At 40.2% G+C, this 22,660-nt stretch overlaps 1 protein-coding gene across 2 annotated transcripts in view; it reads right to left on the reverse strand.

Annotated features, from left to right (window-relative positions):
* Nucleotides 1-22,660, reverse strand: part of SLC9A7 (solute carrier family 9 member A7) — a 69,194-nt gene that overhangs the window by 34,738 nt on the left and 11,796 nt on the right. For both annotated transcript variants that reach the window (XM_015635859.2, XM_015635869.3), the window contains exons 2-3: nt 2,033-2,232; nt 640-717 (exon numbers count right to left, since the gene is read on the reverse strand). In XM_015635859.2, the coding sequence (XP_015491345.1) occupies nt 640-717; nt 2,033-2,232 (278 nt within the window). The remainder of the gene's footprint in view (nt 1-639; nt 718-2,032; nt 2,233-22,660) is intronic.

Here is a 22,660-nt window from a genome sequence, read left to right on the forward strand (position 1 = left end):
GTTATATTGCCATTCAGAACCATGTAGCCCAATATTTCACTTGCATCAACACACAGAAACACACCTCTGCTTCAGAGAAACATTTCAATTACTGCTACGTGAATTCAATCCAGCTTCAATAAATTGAATAAACCAGATCTGTGCCATGTATTAGATCCTACAAGTAGCTTATTGACAGAAACCAGCACCAATTCATGATGTCCTCAAACAAGACTAGAATCTAGGCCCTTCTGCCATTAAGGGTCTGGCACATCTCCACTGGGACTCAGGATTAGGTCTGCTTCTCAGCATAATTTACTGCATTTTGAACATTTAAGAAGGATGTCGTTACCCCATGACAAAGGACCAAAACAATTCATAATAGAACATCTTTTACTTTAAATGAAACTGACATTAATGTCTGGCTAAGTTCAAAGAAAAACAAATCAGAAAAATTAAGTGGAGTTTAATACATTTATACTCCAAAATATATGTATTTTCTCTTAAACCAATATGACCTAACCACTTCTGGAGGAAATGAGATTTTTCTTACTGTAAATAAATGCCTGAAAGGAGACTACAATCCTGAAAAAATCAGCAATCTCACATTAAAAAAAAAAAAAAAAAGGATCTATTCTCCTCAGAAGTTATTGCACTTACTTTCTTCAGGCTATAACCAGCATGGAAAATAATAGGAGGCAATAGAATGTTGAAAAAAACTTCTGGGTCAAATGTTACCTAAAAGAAAATAAAATATGAAATTTCAATTAGAAGCAGATATATACAAATTGTTAGGACTTTTTCCTCATTCATTTTCTGACAACCACTATTTTTGGTTGTTGAAATAGGTAAGTTTAGCCTCTAAAACATTGGCCAGCTCTGTTTGTATGTAGCAGCAAAAAGCTGCTGCTCTTGTTGGTAAATAGAGAGAACAGGCATCACATCAGCTACTCGAGATCTGGAAGCAGTCCCAAACACAGTCCCCTATTTTAAATTGAAAATTTCTAGTAGAAATGATGCTGAAGGAGACCTCTCCTATTGTGATACCTGATATTAGTATAGCTGCAGATGAAATGCTATTTTAGCTTACTTTTTGTGCAAGTTTAACCACTGAATAGTTATTGTAAGCCAATCACATCAGATACAAGACTGGTTTTCAGAAATTTGGATAATACACCACTTCCATGTATTTCAGTACGGGTTCCAGATATCCATGAAGGGCTACACTACACTAAAGAACAAAACACAGCAGTTAAAATGCAAACAGAAGACCTTCACACATATGAGACTATCTATGCTCTTTTCACCCACTGCCTAAGTACAAGTTAGAAGACAAACACTACAAATGTGCCCTCCCAGAGTAGGACTCATTTCAGCTAACTTGAGACACCTACGACAGACAGATACATACAGACAACTAAGCTCTCTTCATAATCTGCAGAAAGAAATACTTGTAGATCACAATCCTATGCTTCAAAGTCTAGCTTTGATACATACAAAAGTGATTAATTCCTGACACTGAATCAAAAGGCAAATAACACATCTGAACAACTGCTGATAGGTGAATTTCACTTCCAACACCAGACTGTCTTATTTGGTGGTTTATAGGGTGGAAGCACTAACTATTTCCCAACAATAAACAGATTTTAAGACCCTAGGGAAAAAAAACCCAAAAAGCAAACCAACAAGGAACAATCATTTTTCACTAAGAAATTATAATTTTCCTTATATTGCATTTACACAAGGCAGCAAAAGGCTTTTTTTCTTTTGGTTCAGCTGGTCTCTGTGAATTCTACAGGTGTTAGAAACATACATTAAGTCTTCAAACAGAGACCTTTAGGAAAACACCACATACATGTAACAGAGCAGTGTTTCTCCAGCAGTGATATAATACAGAAGGTGCTTTTGAAGTAAGCACTGAAGTGCTGTTCGTATCAGGAACACTGACACTTCACACTACCTAAGGCTCAAATGGGATGGAGGCAGGAGGAAGGAGGGAAGCACAGATGAAGGAGAAACACTAGGCCAAGCAGGTGAAATGGTGTAGCCTCACCTTTCTCAACATGTCATTTTGCTCCACATTGTGGATCTTCCCAGGGCTTATTTCCCCTTTGAGCGTATACTCGAAGAACTTGCCGCTGACGTTGACCAGCAGGGTGGTGAAGGGCCTGTTCTCCTGCGAGCAGCTGAATGGTTTGTCATGGCCACTGGTGGAGGGAGTCCCATACCTCAGGATCACCCCAACTATGAGTCCTGGAAGAGAGGTAAAAAACCGTGAGGCTGATTTGCTACTCCTGCATTTTTACGAGTTTCAAACGTCATCCAAGGGATTGTGCATGAACTTTACAAGCATATGGGCATCATAAACACATTGAAGTGAATTGTTACTCTCAGTTTTCTGCAGGGGAAGGGTGGTCTGAGCACATCAAAACCACCAATGAATCTGAAGGATCCAGCATTTGACTGAAGTGACAAACAAAAGGTTCCGGTTCAGTTTTTGTCCTCCTCACCCTCATTCACACCTCAGAAGTGAAAGCCCCCAGTCACATGAGAGGCCAAACATTAGGACACTTCAAATACATTTCACCTGCCCTTAGGACAGAACCAAGCAATTGCCAGAAAACAAGGACTGCTGGAAACACATGACCACACCTGATCTAGAATGGTGATGTTTGCTGTATTATTTTATGGCTGCAGCAAGGATGCCGTTTTTAGTCTTACAATTTTAGACAAGCAAACAATGCCTGTTGCATAATCTTCTGTGTGCTCCACAAACTTTAAAACTAAAAGACAGATGACATGCACGAGGAAGCTGCTACATGTTGTTCGCAAGCACTTTCCACATTTCATATAAACAAAAATAAAATGCGGTGTAAATGAGCAATCATAAGAGATCCAGGGTTCAGGAATACAGGGCAAATTACTTAGGCAGCAGAGAAAATCCAACCAGAAAACACTATCAGTAACAAATGCATCAGACACAGTGACAAAAATAATTCATAACTTAGTGCCAGGGGGCTGGAGAAGCACAAAGTTCTAGCTGAGCACCATTCCTGTTGCAATGTACTAAGAAAAAACATCTGCAGAGAGAACACATAAGAGCAGTCAAAGTGGTTTTGGTCTGCTAAGTAAACAAATTGATACCCACTTACTAAAGGCTCCCCTGTTGCCTCAGGGTGATCTGCAATTTAATCTGTGTTCCAGACAAGTGCAAGATGAAGATGGATGTTTGATGCTTTTGTTGACAAGTCAGTAGTCAATGTTGGGTTTGCTCCCTGTGACCCTCCCTCTGCATCCATAGCTTCCCCAGATAGTAAATGAAGCTGACAGGTAATAACCAAAAAATAAATGAGACAAAACAAACAAAAAAACCTACCACACACAACAAAAACCCAAATAGACTTATTGTTATGGCACAGTGCAAAGAGTAACCCAACTGCACCCCCAAAAAGCCAACCAAAGGAACACACCTCATTCTCCTAAAGCCCACAGTGATAAACTGTTTTAATGAAAGAAGATACAACAGGTAACAGCTGTGACATTAGTGGGAGGCTCCTCTCCAGCCTTCCTTCTCTAAGAACAGAGCAGCAACATGATAATTCCTGGATAAACTGGAATATTAAGATATATTTTATTTAGAAAAGGGAAGTACATACTCTGAGAGAACACAGAGATCCCCATAGCAAGATAAATTTACTTACTGAAGTTTCAAATGCTAACAATTTAAATACATAGATTTATAGAAGCATCTCCTAACACCACCAGAACATTTTACAGCTACACATGATGGATGAGGCAGAAACACAAAGTGACACAAAGTGACAGCTTACAGCCAGTCACCTCCAAACCACTTGCACTACCTGTTATGGCTACAGACACCTTCACCTTGCTGTTTAGGCAAGCAGCCTAAGCTTTCTGCTGCTCTCACCCTCCTCACATCTAGGAAGAGCTACACTCACAGAATACATCAGGAAGACTGACTGGCAAAAACTGATCTAACCAGAATCAGCCAGAAGTCCTGTAGTAAATCAGAATGCAAGAAGAAAACTGTACAGATGAGCTTACACATAGCTGTGGCACAAAGCCAATTCTATATTGCTGCTCAGCTGAGAATAGAGAGGGGGACACTGGTAGCTTCTTAGGGTCAGAGACTGTCCTTACTGAATGCATTGTAAAAGCAGATGGGAAACCCCATTACTACTGCATTAGGAAGAGAAACCTGAGAGCAGGAGGTGATTGCACTATATAACTGGATATAATCCACTTGTACCTTTTCCTCCATAATAAAACATACCAGTTATATGACAATTATATTCATAACTAGTACTTAGCATTTGAAGTTAAACATTCTATCCCATATCCTCACTCTCCCTTGGCCCAGTAGCACAGCTACAGGGAATTTTCATATACCTCCTCTTGGTAAAACAGCAAAAAGGATGAGTTTTTTGCACTGAGCACCATGCAGTTTAGGAACATGTGGTCTCTGCTGTCAGGGTGCTGTCTTGCAGCAGGACGCATCTGGACCAGGTGCCTTTGTTGAGGCAAAAGGCTGTCAGAAGCAGTGGGTGAAGCTACCCACAGCTCAGTCACTAAAGGAAATATGTATGAAAACAAAAGGGGAAGATACACAAATTCCACAGCCAGTTTCATCAGCAAAATACTAGACATCTGTTAGTTCAAAAGATTAATTAGAAGAATGGAAAGCTCCCTGACTGTACAAAGGTACAGGCATACTGCTATATATATCATATAGGCCCAAACCAACAAATTTGGAACATTAAAGTGAAACATTAAAGCATACATTTGACAGAAGTCATTAGTGCTTTTTCTAAAAACATTTGAAGCCTTCACAACAATCTATATGGAAGAATTCTCCATTTTCCAATGAACATCATGTCTTTAACACACTAAAAAATTACTGGACTTGTTAAGTGATTTCTACATCCCATCTCACTTGATAAAACAACATTAACAAAGCTCAGACAGCTCAGTCATCCCCCCAAGATCACAAAAAACTAAAACCCCAAATGCTTTTCAGGCAGAAGAAACTGCCTGGTTTATAGCCTCAGGAAGGATGCCCTTCTAAGCTGTCTGCCACTAGGTGTTATACAGAGGACCAGGGCATCCTTAGTAATTCTCTCTATGGATTTCCACCATTTCTGAAACATCAGATTTGCAGCTGGAGAGGAAAAGTGGAATAGAAAGAGAGATACCTGGAATTGTTCAATGGACAAGCCTAGACTAAGATTTACTTATAGGCTGTTAACATAAGCATCGATTCAGTATAGCTCTGTTGTTTATTTGGAATGGTTGCTGGAATCTAGGAAGAGATACAGAAGAATCAGTGCATAAACTCTGTGTTACTCCTACCCAAGGTGTTCCTGCTGAAGAGTATATGGAGAACCTGGAACAAAAGCAAATATTTTTCTGACTGCTTAAGAACATTCTACCTCTTCAAAAAGAGAACCTCGAGGCCAAACAAATCCAGCACTGCCTTTTATTGCAAGACTGCCACAAGAGAGAAAAAGCTATAAATGAGTACAAATACTTCAAAATTTGAGAAGAGCATTACTTTCAAAGTTTTGGATTGTGGTAGCTATTGCAAGGGCAAGTTTACATCATTGCTCAAAGACTCTTACAAAGGATTATCTCAGAAACTAATACTTAATAACCTATATGCATGACTTGCATTTAGCAGAGAGAGCATTTATGCCAGCAGCTTGCCCATACAATGCTGATTACACAGATTGTGTACTTCTTACTAGAAATGAAGGGTTTAAATCTGGGAATATTTTGTCCCTTCTGAAACAAATCACTACTGATAATTAAAAGTATTAGATTTCAGACAGTCATCAAATCATTTAGGTTGGAAAATACCTAAGTTCACTGAATCCAACTGTTACCCTGGCACTGCCAAGTCCACCACTAAACCATGTTCCTAAGTGCCACACCCACACATCTTTTAAACACCTCCAGGGATGGAGGTTCATCCACCTTCCTGGGCAATTCCAATCCTTGACCACCCTTTCAGTGAAAAAAATGATTCTAATATCCAATCTAAACCTCCTTTAGTGGGTGGGTCAACACCAATCTAACAATACACCATTTAAAATGTCACCTTTACTTTTGGTTTTGTTTGAGTACAGAAGCCACTGAAGCGAGAACATGAATTCAGAAAGACACACATAGCCACAAGTACCTTTATCTGGTAAGAGTCATGGTCTGTGTGATTTCCAGCCCAGTTCTTTGCTGAAGCAGCCCTGAGGTTTCAGGGAGCGCCAGCTGGCAGCTGACTGCAGGAACCAGAGGCATTCACACTTCACATCACACAGATTGATCAGTGAATCCAACTTGATCTGAGAATCAGTGGAGTGGATCAATCTGTGAGCTCAAACCTGTTCAGAAACAGTTTCTTTCATACACTTCTGGTAAAAAGCCAGGTGCTAAAAACTGAGGGTCCCTCCCTTCCAACCTTCAAACTGAGGGAGACTTGGTAGAGATTTTACTGCTGTTTGCAGCTACTCTTTGGAGAGACAGAGAAGAGGGGGACAGAATCTTCTGGAAAGCTCACAGTGATTAAAACTAGAGACAACAAACTTGTTGCAATGCAGGCGAAAAATATCAGATAAGGTTTGTTTTTCAAAACAATGAAATGGCTAAGCACCAGAACAGGCTGTCACAAAGGCTGCATAATCTCCTTCCTTGCACATAGCCAAAACTCAGTTGAGTATGGCCATGAGCAACCCAAGCTGTGGGGTCCTGCTGTGAGCAAAGGGCTGGACAAGATTACCTCCCAAGGTCTTTCCCATGAACATTTGGACCCCTCAGATATTTCATACTTCAAAAATTCCTTTAAAATCACGTCAATTGCTTTCTGGATCAGGTCTTGGGGCTTTCTTGTTGCTTTGGAGCTGGGTTTTTATTTTGTCTAAGTGACAGACTGCACTCCTAACTCAGAGCAAAATAAATACCAATGAGTCTCATCATAAAACCCCAAAAGATCCAGCAGACTAGGAAGGGGCTGCTTTTACTGCCTCAGTTCACCCTGACTTGCCACTTGCCTTGGGCCTCAACTGACCCTATCAAAAGCAGGCAAAAGGGGTGACCAAGAGATACTCAGCTAATTCCACAGAAGTACAGGAAAGAAGGTACTGTGATACATCACATAAAGCACTTGTTACTAGTACTTCTCTTTCTTTCTCTTTTTTTTTTTTTTTTTTATTGCAGCAGTGTATTTTGGAAGTCACACTACAGCAAACCACTGAGAGGTCTGTGAAGCTGGGCAACACTGTCAGAGGTGACAGCCAGTTTTGGCTTGGCAGACTTTGTCATCCCTTAGTGCAGCCCACACAGAGGCAGAACAGCACATTTTATGTACCTGGACACCAGCTTCTTTGGTGATAGAGTAAAATACTGCTTGCTTTTGAAAATACACACAAAGAATAAGGAGGGGAAATAAAGGATTTCTTACATTTAAAAGTCTAGATTTTTCTTCCCTACTTCCAAACTGAACTTTCTACCAGCTTGAGGGCAAAGAAACAAAGCTGAAAAAAAATTGGCAAGAAGGATGAAATCAAGCCCTGCATGTAATTTCAAGGTGAGAGACTAATAATAATACACAGCGTTTATCACATAGATAATTTTTCTTCTGGATTTTTGCATGCATCAAGATACCACACTTGGAAAGTTTTACTATAAATAGCCTAAAAACCAACAGATAAAATATCTTCCCTATTACAGTGCCAGCCTTTGAACCAGTCCACACCTTCAAATTTCACAGCAAGTTCTGAGGAAGTTTCAACACTTGCACAAAATAATTCAAGCATTTTTTTTGATCCAGAACTGAGACAATAACACTGAACATTAAAATTTTTTAAAAATCAGATCATGTGTTACATACGATCTCCAGAAGCACTAGCTTCTCTAACTCACTCTCTAAAGCATTTGCTTGTCCTTCACTGTACTACCCTGTACAGGAGGGCAGAGGAACACCACTACAGAACCCCTTGAAGAAGGGTTAAGCAGGTGTCTGCAGAGCCCCAAGCCTCTGGTAGCATCTGTATTTCTGGTGAGGCCATGCTTGGTGTGCTGTGCCCAGTTCTGGGCACCTCACTTGAAGGACATTGAGGTGCTGGAGCTGGTGAGGGGTCTGAAACACAGATCCTGGGAGGTGCAGCTGAGGGAGCTGGGATTGTTAAACTAGAGGAAAAGGGGACTCAGGGGTGACCTTATCACCCTCTGGAACCACCTGAAAGGCGGCTGTAGCCAGGCGGGGGTTGGCCTCTTCTCTCAGGGAACCAGCGACAGGACAAGAGGAAACAGCCTCAAGCTGTGCCAGGGAAGGCTGAAGCGGGACATCAGGAGGAATTGCTTCACAGAAAGGCTGATTAGAGATTGGAACATGTCTGCCCAGGGAGGTGCTGGAGCCACCATCCCTGGAGCCATTTAAGAGCTGCATGTGCCACCCAGTGCCATGGTCTAGTGACATGGTGGCATTCGGTCCCAAATTGGACTTGATCTCAGAGGTTTTTTCCAACCTAATTGTGATTGTGTAATTCTCTCTTGCACTCAGCAGGGCCGATCTATTAACTGTTTTCTCAACGGTGCAATGTTGCCTGTGTGGCATTCACCAGCTTGTCACAGCACTGCAGAAGATGAAAACTTTGAAAAATGGGAAACAGTTTATGTTCAGCAGCATAAGCACATGATCCTCACTACATTCTAATAAAAATAATAAATAAATAAAACCAGCCCAGCCTTTTCCAATGGGAAAGGAAAGCAAAGGATGCCAATTCTTGAAGCCTAGAAAAAATTTTGAGGATATCTAAACCTTAAAATTCTGAATACGAGGTTCTAGGTCGTGCTTTGTCATTGCCTTAGGGCTATTTTAGATAAGGAAGTTAAAGACAGTAAACAAGCGGGTAGTTCCTCCTCCTTGTAGGCAGACACAGCAGTATGCTATCAAGGACATCTTTGTAATAAGCATTTTATCCACTTTTAAAATAAGCCCAACTAAGCATAGTTTTGAATTTAAATAAACAGATTACACAAAAAAGTTATTGGCACGCTGTGCAGATCCAAATGCCAAATTAACCTGCTAGCTTTGTGCTGCCAGATATGTGTGCACTCCGCACTTGTGCGTTCTAGCAAGCCTTGGGATCCAAAAACCTCACAGGAGAGTAGGGATCTAGCTCTTCTACATGTTGTGCCATGTGGTGTGATTCATAAACTTAACATGTATAGCAAAATGGTAAAAAAAAATTATGAACTACAGGGGCAGGCAGGTATGCTTTATTCTGTAATGCATATTTTTACTGATGGTAGGGTTAAAGAATAGGTTCAAGGTAGAAGAAGAATGTTTTAAAAATTCCACTATCAAGAGATTTAAACAGAAGATTGCTTTGGAATTTCAAAAGTTATTTTCAGAAGAACTATTTTGTTTCACATACAGTTTTATATTTTCATAGAAGAGCAATAACCCCAAATAAATTAGTTTGTTCCATATAATTTGGAGGGATGAGTGGACCCTATTAGCAAGAGGGCAACCACAGAAAGATGACAATAAACACGTGGCAAAATGATAACCAGTAAGAAAAAATTAGTCTTTTTTTTCTCTCTCAGAATCTAAAATCCAGATAGGAAAAAAAAAAAAAAAAAAGTTTAGAAGCATTAAAACAAACCCCTAAACCTACAACACACACCCCAACCTGACAGCATCTGTCAAACAGCCTGAAGTGACAGGCAGCCCTGGAAGAAGCTGCTGTCCTGTGGTAATCACATGTGGCCTCTGGTCCAAGCATAGGACTATGGGTCAAGGCTCCTGAGCCAACCCTGGCCTTGGTAATGACTCAGGGAAAGACCTTGGACAAGCCACAAAACACAATTTAAAGAGACAATCTCAACTCAGAAATAAAATAACACAGTTAAAAAAGGCACAAGTATTTGCCAGAAACTACAGAGTCTGCAACTAATCTCAACTCAAGTGTTTTCAAGTTTAGCTACTGCATAATCATTGTTTCATGCAACACAGATTTAACAAAGCATTTGCTGTTAAATGCTTTATAAATAATACTTTAAAAGCTCCTGTATAGTTCTCAAAATATAAGTTGCCTCCTTATAAAACCCAAGTAGTGGAAGCCATACATGTACTAGTACCACACTTGTTCCTAGAGGTGTGAGCAGCAATGGACCATCACAAAGGCACCATCCTCTGCCCCACTGTGACTCCCTTTCCTTCCCTCACACCTAAGAGAGTGCCAACTGCAACTGCTCCCAGTCCCCTGCAGCAGCAGACCCGAAGCATTTCTTTCAGCACACACTTGTAAGCCAGAAGAGTAAAACCCCAAATGCTGAGATTCTTTCCCCCAGGCACATCAGTGACCATGTGGGCAGGCACCAAGAAGAGCAGCAGGACCAGTACCTGTTTTTGTGGTGTATAACAAAAAGCTCTCTATTTACTCCCTGTGTTCTGTTACTGCTTCTTCTCCCATTTGAATGTTAGAACACTCAGCATATCTCAAACAGGAGGCCACAAGTTCCTCAGAGTCTGAAAAATAATAATGTCAAGTCTTTTGTTACAAAAAGATTTACAGTAGTATCACCTGGCTCAGGCACTAGCAAGAAATGAGATTTCCAGTTAAAAAAACAAAACAAAACAAAAAACCAGAAAATAATTATTCCCCCCTCCCCAAAACTTCAGCAGAAGGAGTTATTAATCTGTCATTGCAAGGAGTCAGGCTTCAATCTGTAACCCAATTGAAACTCATTAAGCATAATTTTCTCTTTGCTGACACTGTCATTTCATTTTGACTTAAGGAGAGGAGGAAGGGGGAAGGGGCAGGCAGGAAATACATAATACATCCATCTTGGTAGAGTTTTGGGTTCAGAGGTCCCACAATATCTATAAGGAGTGTAGCCAGATCTGTTTTCTTACTAGGAACATTTTGACATCCCAGCCTCTGGCCTTAGCTAATTTGTAGAAAGTAATGTGTGTGGAGGCCTTCATCTTAAAAGCCATTTCTGGGAACTTCTGACTAGGACAGGAGCCAAAACAAAGTCTTAGGAGGAAAAGGACAAGAAGAAATTTGACCAAGGTGAATGAAATAGAACCTGTACCAGAAAAGTTCTCATTGAGACAACTGAAATCATTCCAGTATCTCTCTCTTCCCAAAGATCTTTTTGCACCAAGCCCTTTCCAGTTACTAACAACATAACTTTCTACATGTAGAGTAGACAAAGGTTTCAGGTTGACTGAATTTTCAAGAAAATAATTTTTTGCTGAGGCAAGCCCCATGTTCTTAGCTGTGGGCAGAAGACCAAGCACTTGTAGATAAAATGGTTTGTGACTTACAGAGAAGTGCACTGACCCAAAAGACAGAAATAGCAGCAAGATGACAACTCTGGCTTTTCTTGGTCATTATGTCTGACCATAGAAGCCTTGTTATTACAGCATCCAAGCACACACAGTCCAACAGAAGATCTATCCCATCTCAGAGAAGCAACCTGCCCTTTACAGACATCCCAAAGCAGAGCCAAGAAGCCCCATGTTTTCAATTTCTCCTTTCTGAGTGACTGCTCTGAGCACAGGCACTTCATCGACCATGGCCTTCTCACAACCACACCACAACTGTCATTCCCACTGTACAGCTGTTCTAACATCCATCCCACTATATGTGCTTTGAACAAAAAAAAAAAAAGGCTGGCAAATGCGCTTCTAAGACCTTATGGACAGCAGGAGCAAAGGAATCTATTACTTTTTTCCATATGTAGCTCAAATTTAAGCAGTTGTTTTAGCACTATCTGCAGAAGCCAGCAAATGACTTCTGCCACAGCCTGCACTTCATGAGCAGTTTCATGACACTTCTGCCTTCCTGACTGATTCCCGTGAGCTGGAGAAGCACTTTGAGCTGTAACAAAAAAAGCCATCCAAAAGCTCAGCCTGCTTACAAGCAGCACATTGTTCAGAGGTCCCACAGCTGCAGTTCCCAACCTCCTACACAGCCTGTTACCACCCTCCTTCTTTCCTCCTAAACTGGCACAAGCTTTACCTGTTTCCAGCCAAGCTCACCCTACAGTTCCTGGCCACTGACTTCTTGCTCTGCTCCTGCTACACACTGATGCCTCCTTGCCTGCTCCCAACAGATGTCAGGTACTGCTGCAGCCTGTGCTTCTGCCATCCCTTACACCTTTTTTAGCAGCAGTGGTGCCAATAAGGTGCCTGAGCAATCACATTTCAACTCTTCTCTGCACACCAACCCTCTAACCCCAGTGTGTCTCATTAGTGGCACAGAAGTGGATGGGAACCCATGATTTCATGTTTCCTCTTAGGTAAAAGGTGTCAGATGAGGGCTAATAAAATCAGATTTACTAGAGATGAAGAGCAGCCATGTGCTGCTACATGGAATAATCTGACCAGCTGGCATCCAGGGCAGCTAGTGACACCACAAGGGTTTGGTGCAAGACCCCTCAGGACGACTGAAAAAGGTAAGGAGTAAAAGGAGTAAAACCCCCCTCCAAAGGCTGATCCCACCTACATGAGCAGAACCATTGGGCACCCCATGAACTTCCTCTTAAACAACCCATTTTGAGTGTGTAAACCATATTTTTTATTTATGCTGTCTTTTGGCCATTCATTCTTCTCTCCTGCATGTTCTCTTGAACAAATACGACCTCAAGAACAATCATAAGAAATTCTTATGTTAAGACAGCAGGTTTTCACACACAGTTTCAACACAACAGCTCTTAGCCCTACACTAAAATTTTGAGTTTGGACATGTGCAAAACAATCACTATAAAGCAATTCTTGCATCCCAAGGTAGATGAGTACTCTGTCAGGAAGACACCAAGCCAGAAGAAGGATCTTCATTTCACTTTTTTCATACCACGCCACTTTCAGGTCTGTTTCAGATAAGCATCACCAGAAGACCCTCCAAAATTCCTTAATTTTTTGTCTCAAGACATGATTTATATGAATTCAAAAATAACCATTTTCATCAATAAAACTATGTCTAACCATCCCACTTGAAAAATTGCTTAAGTCAACTTGCTTTTTAGATAATTAATCACACATGATACTTATAAAACCCCATGAATTTATACATTTGTCACCAGAAGAATGAACAACTCCCCCTTGACTAGAGGATGGGATGAGCCCACACCCATGCTCACAACAAAGGACAAAGAGTATCAGGCCATGAATCCAAGCACTGCTGCTCTCCATGCACATCCTTTACCCTTTTTGCATACATGAGTTTAAGTAACCTGCCACATCTCTTCTCAAATGTAACCTTCACAGCCTTTTCTTTTCACTTTTCCATTTCGATTTTTCAAGTAAAATACAGTATCAGCTAGTTCTGGCTTCTATCCAATTTCACTTCTGCAAAGACTAAGAAAATTCTGTGACATAACAATACAAGTGCCAGTGACAGCAGCATGCAGTATATTATAATGCATTTTGTCCAGCTTGCAACGGCCATCCCAAACCACAGAAAAAGCACCTCATTTATTAGCAATACGCCTGTTGGGGCCCTGGTATCAGATAAGTAGTTTAAACAGAAGGAAAAAAAAGCCCCACAGAACAATGACATGTATAGATAAAAGGTTACTCCACCCTGCCCTAAGTGGGGAGACAATCTATATCCATCAACACTGCTCATGGAGAGAGCTACCTCAGAGAGCATGCAACTGAATTTTTGTTTCTAAAAATTACATGCTAGTACTGCTGCTTTTGGACAACATGGTTAAGAGATAGATGACTAATTAGACACTTGAAGAAACTCCTCTTGAAACTTTAAAAAGTTCTTACTCCAAGATTTTCTACCATGTGAATTTACAGGTTAAACGGCAGTGTATGTGCACTTATTAATATCCTCACAACACAAATGCTTGACCAGCTAATACATAAAGACCTCAGATTTACTTCAGTGGAGGTAAAATATCTAGGGCAACTCATTTCAACTCCTTTTTGCCTCCATCAAGCTTCGGTTTGGTACCAGTACCCTTGACATTTAGGGAAGCCACTAGAAGTGGTGAATGGCACTTGCCCAGAGCCAACAGGAAACACAGCTGTCATCTCTTCCTCTCCCAAGCAGCCAAGCGTTAAAACAAAAAGAAACCAGCCTAGGATTTCCCATTTCTCCCATTGTTGCTCAAAGCACCAAGTCAGAAGATAAATAACTTTTCCTTTCAACCCACTGCTTGAGGCTTCCAGTTCAACAGAGCATTTTCAGCACAACATGATACTTTTTACACCTCAGAAGACACGTTTTAATATGTCACAGAGTATTAGAGTTGAGTTCACATAAACCTCATAGGCAGACATTGAATGTCTTTTGTGCAATTCACGTTAAAAAAAGCCAGAGGTGTGCTTTAAATGAAGTTCATTTTTTTCAGACTCAAAGTCCCTGGTGCACTTGAAGAGAGTTCTGATTTAACGATTTGCCTTTTAAAAGACATTAGCAGATTGCAGCAGCTCCCACACATTAATCTTTCAGGCTGTTCATCGCCATGAGTGGGGAAAAAGAAGAAGTATGCAGCTGCAAACAAAACAAACTAAAGTGTTGAAGAGTTAAAACCGACTTAAGTCTGGCAAACAAATCTTAAAGTTCAATCTCAGATTCAAAACTTAAAGACCTACTAGGACAAAGCATTTGCAACTTGCAACTGTCATAACTACAGAGAAAAAGAAATATTAAATATATAACAATTTACTCAAGCCTCCAGGGAAAAAAAAAAAAAGAAAGGAAAATTTACTTTTTTTTTTACTTTAGATGTCAGCTGAATGTTACTTGCTAAAACCACTTTTGAGACCTAAAAAAAGCCACTTCTGTGGGTTTAAAGACTGAAATGTTTTGGAAGAGTTTTAGAAAACTCCCAAACCACATAATAGAGCTTTTCAATTTCAGCTACGCAGCTTCTTACACAAAAGTAATTCAAAATTTTATCACCTACAGCATGGATTGCCTTGGTGAAATACACCAATGTAATGACAAATACTTTTAATTTGTGCATTACTTTCTACTGACTAAGGGTTTGCAGTATGAAGGAAGTCAGATTCTTCACTTAGACTGTCCAAAAACTGGGAGAGGCAGTAGTTTCAAAAACAGCCTCCAGCTCGAGCTAGCAAATTTGGAGTACACAATGCAAAGGATGAACAGTTTCCACTCTAACAAGTAAGTCCAACTGGTGGGAACCTGCAGATGATTAACAATGCTAAAAATTGACTCCTGTGTATACAAAGACAAAAACAGAGTTTAAATCAGAAGTTTGGAATGAAAGAGTCCGTATGTTCATAGATGCTGCTGAAACAATTTTTTTCAGACTGTATTTCTCTAAGATTCTATATGGCTTTTTAGTGGAGACAAACACAAAAATGTGTTTGTCTTTATGGAGCAGGCTCAGCTGCTTTTTCCTAGCACTTCAGCAGACCTTTATCTGCTGCTTTCACTGTTGCTATTTCACTGACAGATATGGATTGCCCCTCTCATTCATCTCCTCTGTGCCCTGTGGAAAATCTAGGTCCCAATGAACCATTCAGCAACAAGTGGGCAATCAGAACATGCAGGCTGCAGCACTACCTGGACACTCCTAATACTCATCCTCCTAAAAAGGCAACTTGAGTCTTGCCACAGTCCCCACTGAGCAGGAGCAATGTCCTGAAATGCTGTACAAAGTATTCATTCTGCAAACTCCTTGAAACTTTAATACAACAGGAGCATGGAGCCATAAAATTGATGACTGCTCTACCCATCACACATGGTGTTCCAAGCACACCTCTAGCTTTAAAGAGTTGGGTAAGGACTCTGACAAAAGTAAAAGGTGGTTTTTAAAAGAGCTGCTCTCACTCTGAGGTTGCAGAGTATGAGGCTTATTAAATATTAAGGCCAGACAAATTGCACAGATGTCAACAAGGCTCAAGACTTTGCAATCCAATACCGGCAGGTTGAGCAGTCACTGTGGTATCCTCATCTAATATTGCTGTAGATTTTGCAAAAGGCATGATTTCATAAAAAGCAATTTGATTTTTTTTTTTTTCCAGACAAGTAGTAGAAAATATTTCTGCCAGAACAGTATTTCACAGTTCTAGTTTCTGAGGAAATGTCTCATAAAAACAAGGCAAGTTCTATCAAATAAAATTTGTATAATTCTATCTTGCTAGACTAAGCCTTATCCTCATTGATGCCTGTGCTTTAAAATAAATTTACTGTAAAAGATTAACTAGAGACCTCCATAAAAGATTTTTAAAGGGGATTTTAAAAAATAAAGAAGAAGTCAAGACTTCTTAAATAACAAAAAAAGTCACAATAACAAGAGCAGCTGTTTTAGCTGTTAAAAGAATCATTTACTACACAAGGAAGAAAAAAATCCAAATAAAATTATAAATATTTTCCAAAGAGGCTTCCATCACAATTATGGCATTAGTTATGAAAGATTAGAAACAGTTCTTATGTTTAACTAGACTTCCACATTTACCTTGATCAGAACTACAGCACTGACTCACAGGACACCAGAAAACCCATGAATGCTGGGGCAGGGAAGGGCACTGTGACATTGTTCAGAGAGTGAGGAAAAGGGCTGGGTGATGGCAAACTGACTGACAACAAAGCAAAGACAAAAATACTCCCCAAGAAGCAAAGTGCAAAGAAGCTGTAACCAAAACTGCATGGAGCTGCATCCCCTGGCTTTTCCCTCCATCACTGCTATCATTGCTTCATCTTAACTCCAATTGCATGTTTCTGTGCAGAACACAATTTTCTAAAGCAAACTAAAGTGTTCCACTCTGCACAAGCAGCACAATAAACTTAATTTCAGTTTGCTTTAGAAAATTGCTCTCCACTCCCAGAAATCAGCAGGCAGAGCATGAGAACACTGAGCTGGATTAGACAGCTCAAACATAAAATTCAGCCTCATTCCAACACATGCCTTGGATTTACTCTAAGATTAGCCTTGCTACTCCTCACAGAAGGTTGCTGGCTGCTAGGATCATGTCTACTTTGTTGAAATTTGTTAAGGTTATCAGCAAGATGGGTCTCTTCCAAGAGTGACAAAGTCTTAAATGCTGTCTGCAGTTAGATTCCAGGCTTGAGCCTATAAGAGCTACCAGGTGATGCCAACAACCACAAGTCCCTTTTCACCAGGAGGCATGACTTGACATTCTTGAACAAATAAGTATTTAGGGGTTCAACTGAGAGGAGTTGTGGGCTTTCTAAGTTTCACTGATACATGAGAGTATATGTGGGAGCATAAGAAAAGAAAACCCCAATTGCAGGCATCAGAAAGGAGCAGCTGAAACTGCAGAAATGCTTTAGATCTTGTTCCTTGCCACAAATCCTCACCTGCAAGATAAAGTCATAGCACAGCTCTGCAAATGATCGTGTGAAACTTGGGAGCAGCCATCACATTCCCAAAGAACAGAAGGAAGAAAACTTTACAGAAACATGTGACGTGATGACAATTTGATATATACCACACTGAACCTCTCTGCTAGAAGCTAACAGACACCACCATGAGGATAGTAGGCCTCTGAAGTAAACTGTTCCAGGTGAACTGCTCTTTTGGATACACTATCTCCAACAGTATCTAGGAGCTGTTCCTCACTGCTGCTGGAAACACAATATCCTTGAGTCTAAGATAAAGGACAAGTTGGACTAGTGCAGTGGAAGCACAGGTGAGGCTCAGTGGCACAAACACAATGATGCATTTTCTTAGAATGGGCAGAAGCAGCGCACAGGTTGATCTGGTACACTTTCAGAGTGTGAGTACAACAGTCATTATTTTTGCAGTATCCAGAGACCTGTGAAATATGCTAGGAGTCTACTTGAACATGGGGTATAGTAATATTGGACACTGTTATTAAATTTTCTGTGTCAGAATAACAATGGAAGCTGGTTCATACAAACATACTATGCAGTCCAGTTCCTTCAGTGTGACCTGTCAAAATCATCAAGTAGGAACATGTAAAAAATTGTATCTGTGACATGGCTATAGAAATACAAATCCAGCCTGACAGGTAACAGCTGGGCAATTGATGTCTACAGAAGTGCAAATATTAAATTAACAACATATTTGAGCAATAATCACAGATGTCCTGATGTCAGGAAACGCAGTCACACCAGTTCCTGTCAAACAAGGGAACACAGGTACATTAGCAGAGAAATGCAAAAGGGCACAACACTGTGTGCTCAAGTCTAGCACTAGCAAAGATCCTAAAGATTGCAAGTACATACAAAATAATTTCACAGAAAAGCTGAAGAAACCAGTGTTCAAAATATGCACCTAGGTGGCTTATATAGATAGCACTGTGTCTTCATCAAGGGAAAATCTTTTCCGCATTGCTTGCTTCCTGCCCTCTCTCTCTGAAACAGCTGCTATTTTTCAAGCTCTTAGTTTGCTATTCAAAGGCCTTCATGCAAGAGTTGTCAATAGCAAACTACCAGTAGCAAAGTACTGTTCAGAGAAGATTGTCTTCGAAAAGCACCACTAACATTCACCACTTCAGTAGCTGCATCGAAGTCTGGCTATAATTGCTTGACTCAACCAGAAGAGATTTCATAGTGAAATCTCAAAGGCAAGAAAACCTTCTTCAGACCAGAATATTAATACTGTGTGCAATAAATGACACCCACTGAAATGCTGTATTTTTACTACATGTATTTGATTTGTGCAGTTGCTAAACCAGCTACTGCCAATGGAATCAGAAGCCCCAGGCAGTCAAGACATGTCTGTACCAGACACACTACTCACACATACCCTCTAAAACACCAAACAATCTCACTGTAATTCACTATTTTAAATTACATTGTACTAGCTTCCTATGTTTTATCTGTTTGAAGTGTTGGTTGTAGCTGAACCAGATGTTAACATGAGATATTCCTAAATTGCCCCAGTAACAGAGCACTGGGAAGTGCTGCATGGCACCTGAAAGTACAGCAACTTCTCAGTTAACATCTTATGCAGAAGAGACTGTTATCACCGAGGACAGAACTGCTGAAGTGCTTTATCCAAACACCATGGAAAAAAAAAAAAAATCTGCATTTACCAACACCTGCCCCATCAAGGGTAAATTGGAATCTGAAGGCACTCTTGGTCACAGTACTATTTTTATTTGAGAAGCAAAGGGAACATTTCAGACTCCAGAATCAACTCTGATATTCCACCAGCACAGCTGAGTATTCCTTCTTCAGTGCTCCTGGCATAACACAGTGCAGCATCCCACTCAGAATTGGAAGCACCTTTTGATAAGGCTTGTCTGATAAGATAAGCAGAGCTAGCAATGGAAAGCAGAATTAAAATCTAAAATTACAAGCTTTCAGTGAGAAATAAACAAATCAATCACACTTAGGAAGAGAGACAGCGTGTACTGTGCTAGTGTGTCTTGGACTATACACCCTCTCTGAGTACTCTACTGTGCTTTTAAAAAAAAAGAGTATGTTACCCAATGCTAACATTTTTTTCAGCCCAAATACTCCACAATATACTGACAACTGAATAAATGTCCGGGACAATCTGCCCATTCATGACCGCTGGAGTTCATCATTCCTACTTATTCTTCATCCATTGCAGATGCAGTAATACTTATGAATGCAGGCTTTCTTCAGATTGCAAAGAATGGCAATAGGGCTGTAATGAAAATCAAGCCAAAGAAAATCCAAGCCTTCAGAGGATGCACTGAAGATTTGCTGATCTGTACAATGGTCAGCTAGAAAACATACACATTACAAACAAAACAGGAAAATGGTAGAAATTGAGTAAGAATGATTTGTGAAGCACTGTATCATTTAAAAGTTGTATTTCAAAAATCACGTGTTTCTGTATGAATAAAGTTTTTTCACAGTACCTTCCCTCCCAAATACACAGAAGGGCTACCTTTCCCCATTCCTTTTCATTTAGGGATCAGTAAGCCAAAGAAAGAAGGAATGACAGAAATAAAGAGAGGTTACAGATAGGCTGAAACATTGTTGCAGGTATTGTGGAGCTTTCTGCTGCTTCTGTACAAAAGTATGTTCATGTCAGGTCCTGACAATGATGTGTTCTGAAGCTACAGCAATTAAAATAGTTCTTGAGAAAAGAAAAATTATTGCTGTAATGTCTATTCATGCCAAGGACCTCAAGAGAATTCCTGCTTCAGTGAGCCTTTCCTCAGTAGCAGGCAAACCAGCTTCACAAAGCTTTTGCTAAAGCCCAACACAAATAAAAAAAAATTTCTCCCAAATTCTAAAAATAAATTATACAATTGCAAATGCCACCCAGTAAAAAGATTTTTTTTTTTCTGCTTTTATGTTAAACAACCTGTATCAATTTAAGCAAGAGAAATTGTTATGAAATATGAGCAGGTTAAGCAACAATAAATGGGAGATCAAATTGGATAACTACGCCTTACAGTGAAGTGTTACCTAGCTGTTAGGTATTGAGAACCAGTTTTGGGATTGGAGCTAATTATCCTGAGAAATCAGATAGACTCTTCAGCCTACCGTATTCTTCTGGAATAAATAGCTGGAACAGGACTTCAGGGATGAGCACAGCATTATCATTGTTATCAACATGTTTCAGGCTATGAGATCCAGATGGGTGCAGGAGAAAGTGACATATTTGTTACAATAGCAATGCTCTGACAAAAGGTGTGCCCAATTGCTCATGCTAAATGCTGACAGACTGAGCTGCCAGATCATTGGGAAAACACTCAGAGTGCCAGGCTGCCAAGTTGCAGGCCACAAACATAACAATTTTTTAAAAAGATTGGCAGATAATATCACTACATAGATAAAATTCACATATTCATTATCCTGTATACTGACTGGTCTCTACAGAAGTATTTGCTTTGAGGACTGGATTTAGTTTTGATTATTCTCTGAGTAAAAGATCATATTTTCCAGCAGTCTAAGTGGAAAACTTACCATTAAATTCAACTGAAAGTTAACAAGGTGTGACACAATCCTTCTGCCACAACAGTTACTAAAAATTTGCACCAAACCAAATGAAAATAAAGGACTGAGAGGATCTTGTAACATGAGTAATGCACACAAAGCCCAATATTAAGACACTTGTGGCAAACACCAAAACACCACAAGGCAGGAAACCCCAGGAAACCCCCCATTAATTGGTTTACCAATACTCAGACACCCTTAAAGAAAATTAGTGACCTCTTTTCATAATAGTTGACCAGAAAAAAAGGGCCACAAGAAATCACTCCACTCCTCTGTGCTAGGTTGAGAACCAACCATGGGGAAGGGCACTCCATCACCCTGACACTCTCTGACTCACACCACTTCTCCCATAGGAGACGTGGCAGCCTGCCTGCTTTGCATGGCTATTATAAAGAAAAAAGGCACGGGTGGATATGCAAAGTCAGATCGTGTTTAGCTGTGTGATCATTACAAGAGCAGAGAGCATGCACAGCATCAACTGCTTCAGAGTAGGGGTTCCGCTTTTCCTGGAACTGTAAAGACAACGCTGATGGAAATCACTGAGTAAGGACAGAATCACAGCTCATGATCTGATTCAGCACTGAGTTTCCCAAACAACCTTGAGCAAACCTTTCCTGTTGCACTTGAGACCTAGCACTATTTTCCATCTTTAAGAGGCAAAAATTAAAATCAAAAGGTCTTATATTGCTTGGATACTTGGTATTTCATGGAGCTGTAAATACGCACACTTTTTTTTTCCCCATCCCATATAAACAAGCAGTGACAAAAACTGGATTCTAGCTTCAAGCTGATGAGCAGCATTAGTCCAACTATTCCCTTGGCCCCTGCTATCATACTGTTCCTGTAGGTATATCAAGCAATGAGGAATAAAAAGAAAAAAAGCAGCATCATGAACAGGTGACTGAAAATATTTTTAAGGTCTGAGCAATTTACTTGTGGTGGCTCAGAGATGGTGTAACAGGCACTGACTTCCAAAAACCTTTGTCACCGTACACCTCAACAGCCTAACCCCAGTCACAGCCAGGACTCCCCTCCTTAGTAAAGTTCCTAAGAGAAAGTGTTCTTTTTCAGGATATCCTATTTATTATCTAAAAGATTTGAGGTTACTGGACTGCGACCCACAGACTAAATAGAAAGGTCAAATAAATAGCACAGGAATATAGCAAGGAAAACTAGACTAGTAAATCAGAATATTTTTCTTCTTTGCAGAAAACTTCTAGTTTTTCAGCCATTTATTTCCCACCCCTAAAAAAATTCATATCCCACCCCCCAAATATTTATTTCTTTCCATAGTCAGCATTTTAGTCCATTTCAATAAGCCTGAGTCCTCTGCCTTCATCTCTCTCTACAGACACAATTCAGCCAAGCATTTCTCCTTGAGGTACCTGTTGCTGAAGGAATCTGTTCTGCAACTTCTTCTGGCCAGATTAGGTGACTTTTTCAGTACTGGCTGACCTCCTGCTCACTGAAGCTTACAACAAGACTGCTTGATTCTCAAGACCATGAAATCCTAAGTCATAGATAAATTTTCCTGGTCAATACAACCACTTGTCTAACAGAACATTTCCTGCAAATGTAACATCCCAGTAGTAACTTCTAGTCCGAGGAACTTGGTCAGTTTGAGTTACAGGACGAAAATGAGCTTTGCTCCAGACATTACAGACAATTTAAAAACATGATACTGTTTTCAAATTAATTTTCCTTATCTTTGAAGCTCAGCATTATGGAATGGATCTCTGGCAAACTGCTGCTAACAGAAA

The sequence above is a fragment of the Parus major genome, chromosome 1, assembly GCF_001522545.3.
Source record: "Parus major isolate Abel chromosome 1, Parus_major1.1, whole genome shotgun sequence".
NCBI classification, from domain to species: domain Eukaryota; kingdom Metazoa; phylum Chordata; class Aves; order Passeriformes; family Paridae; genus Parus; species Parus major.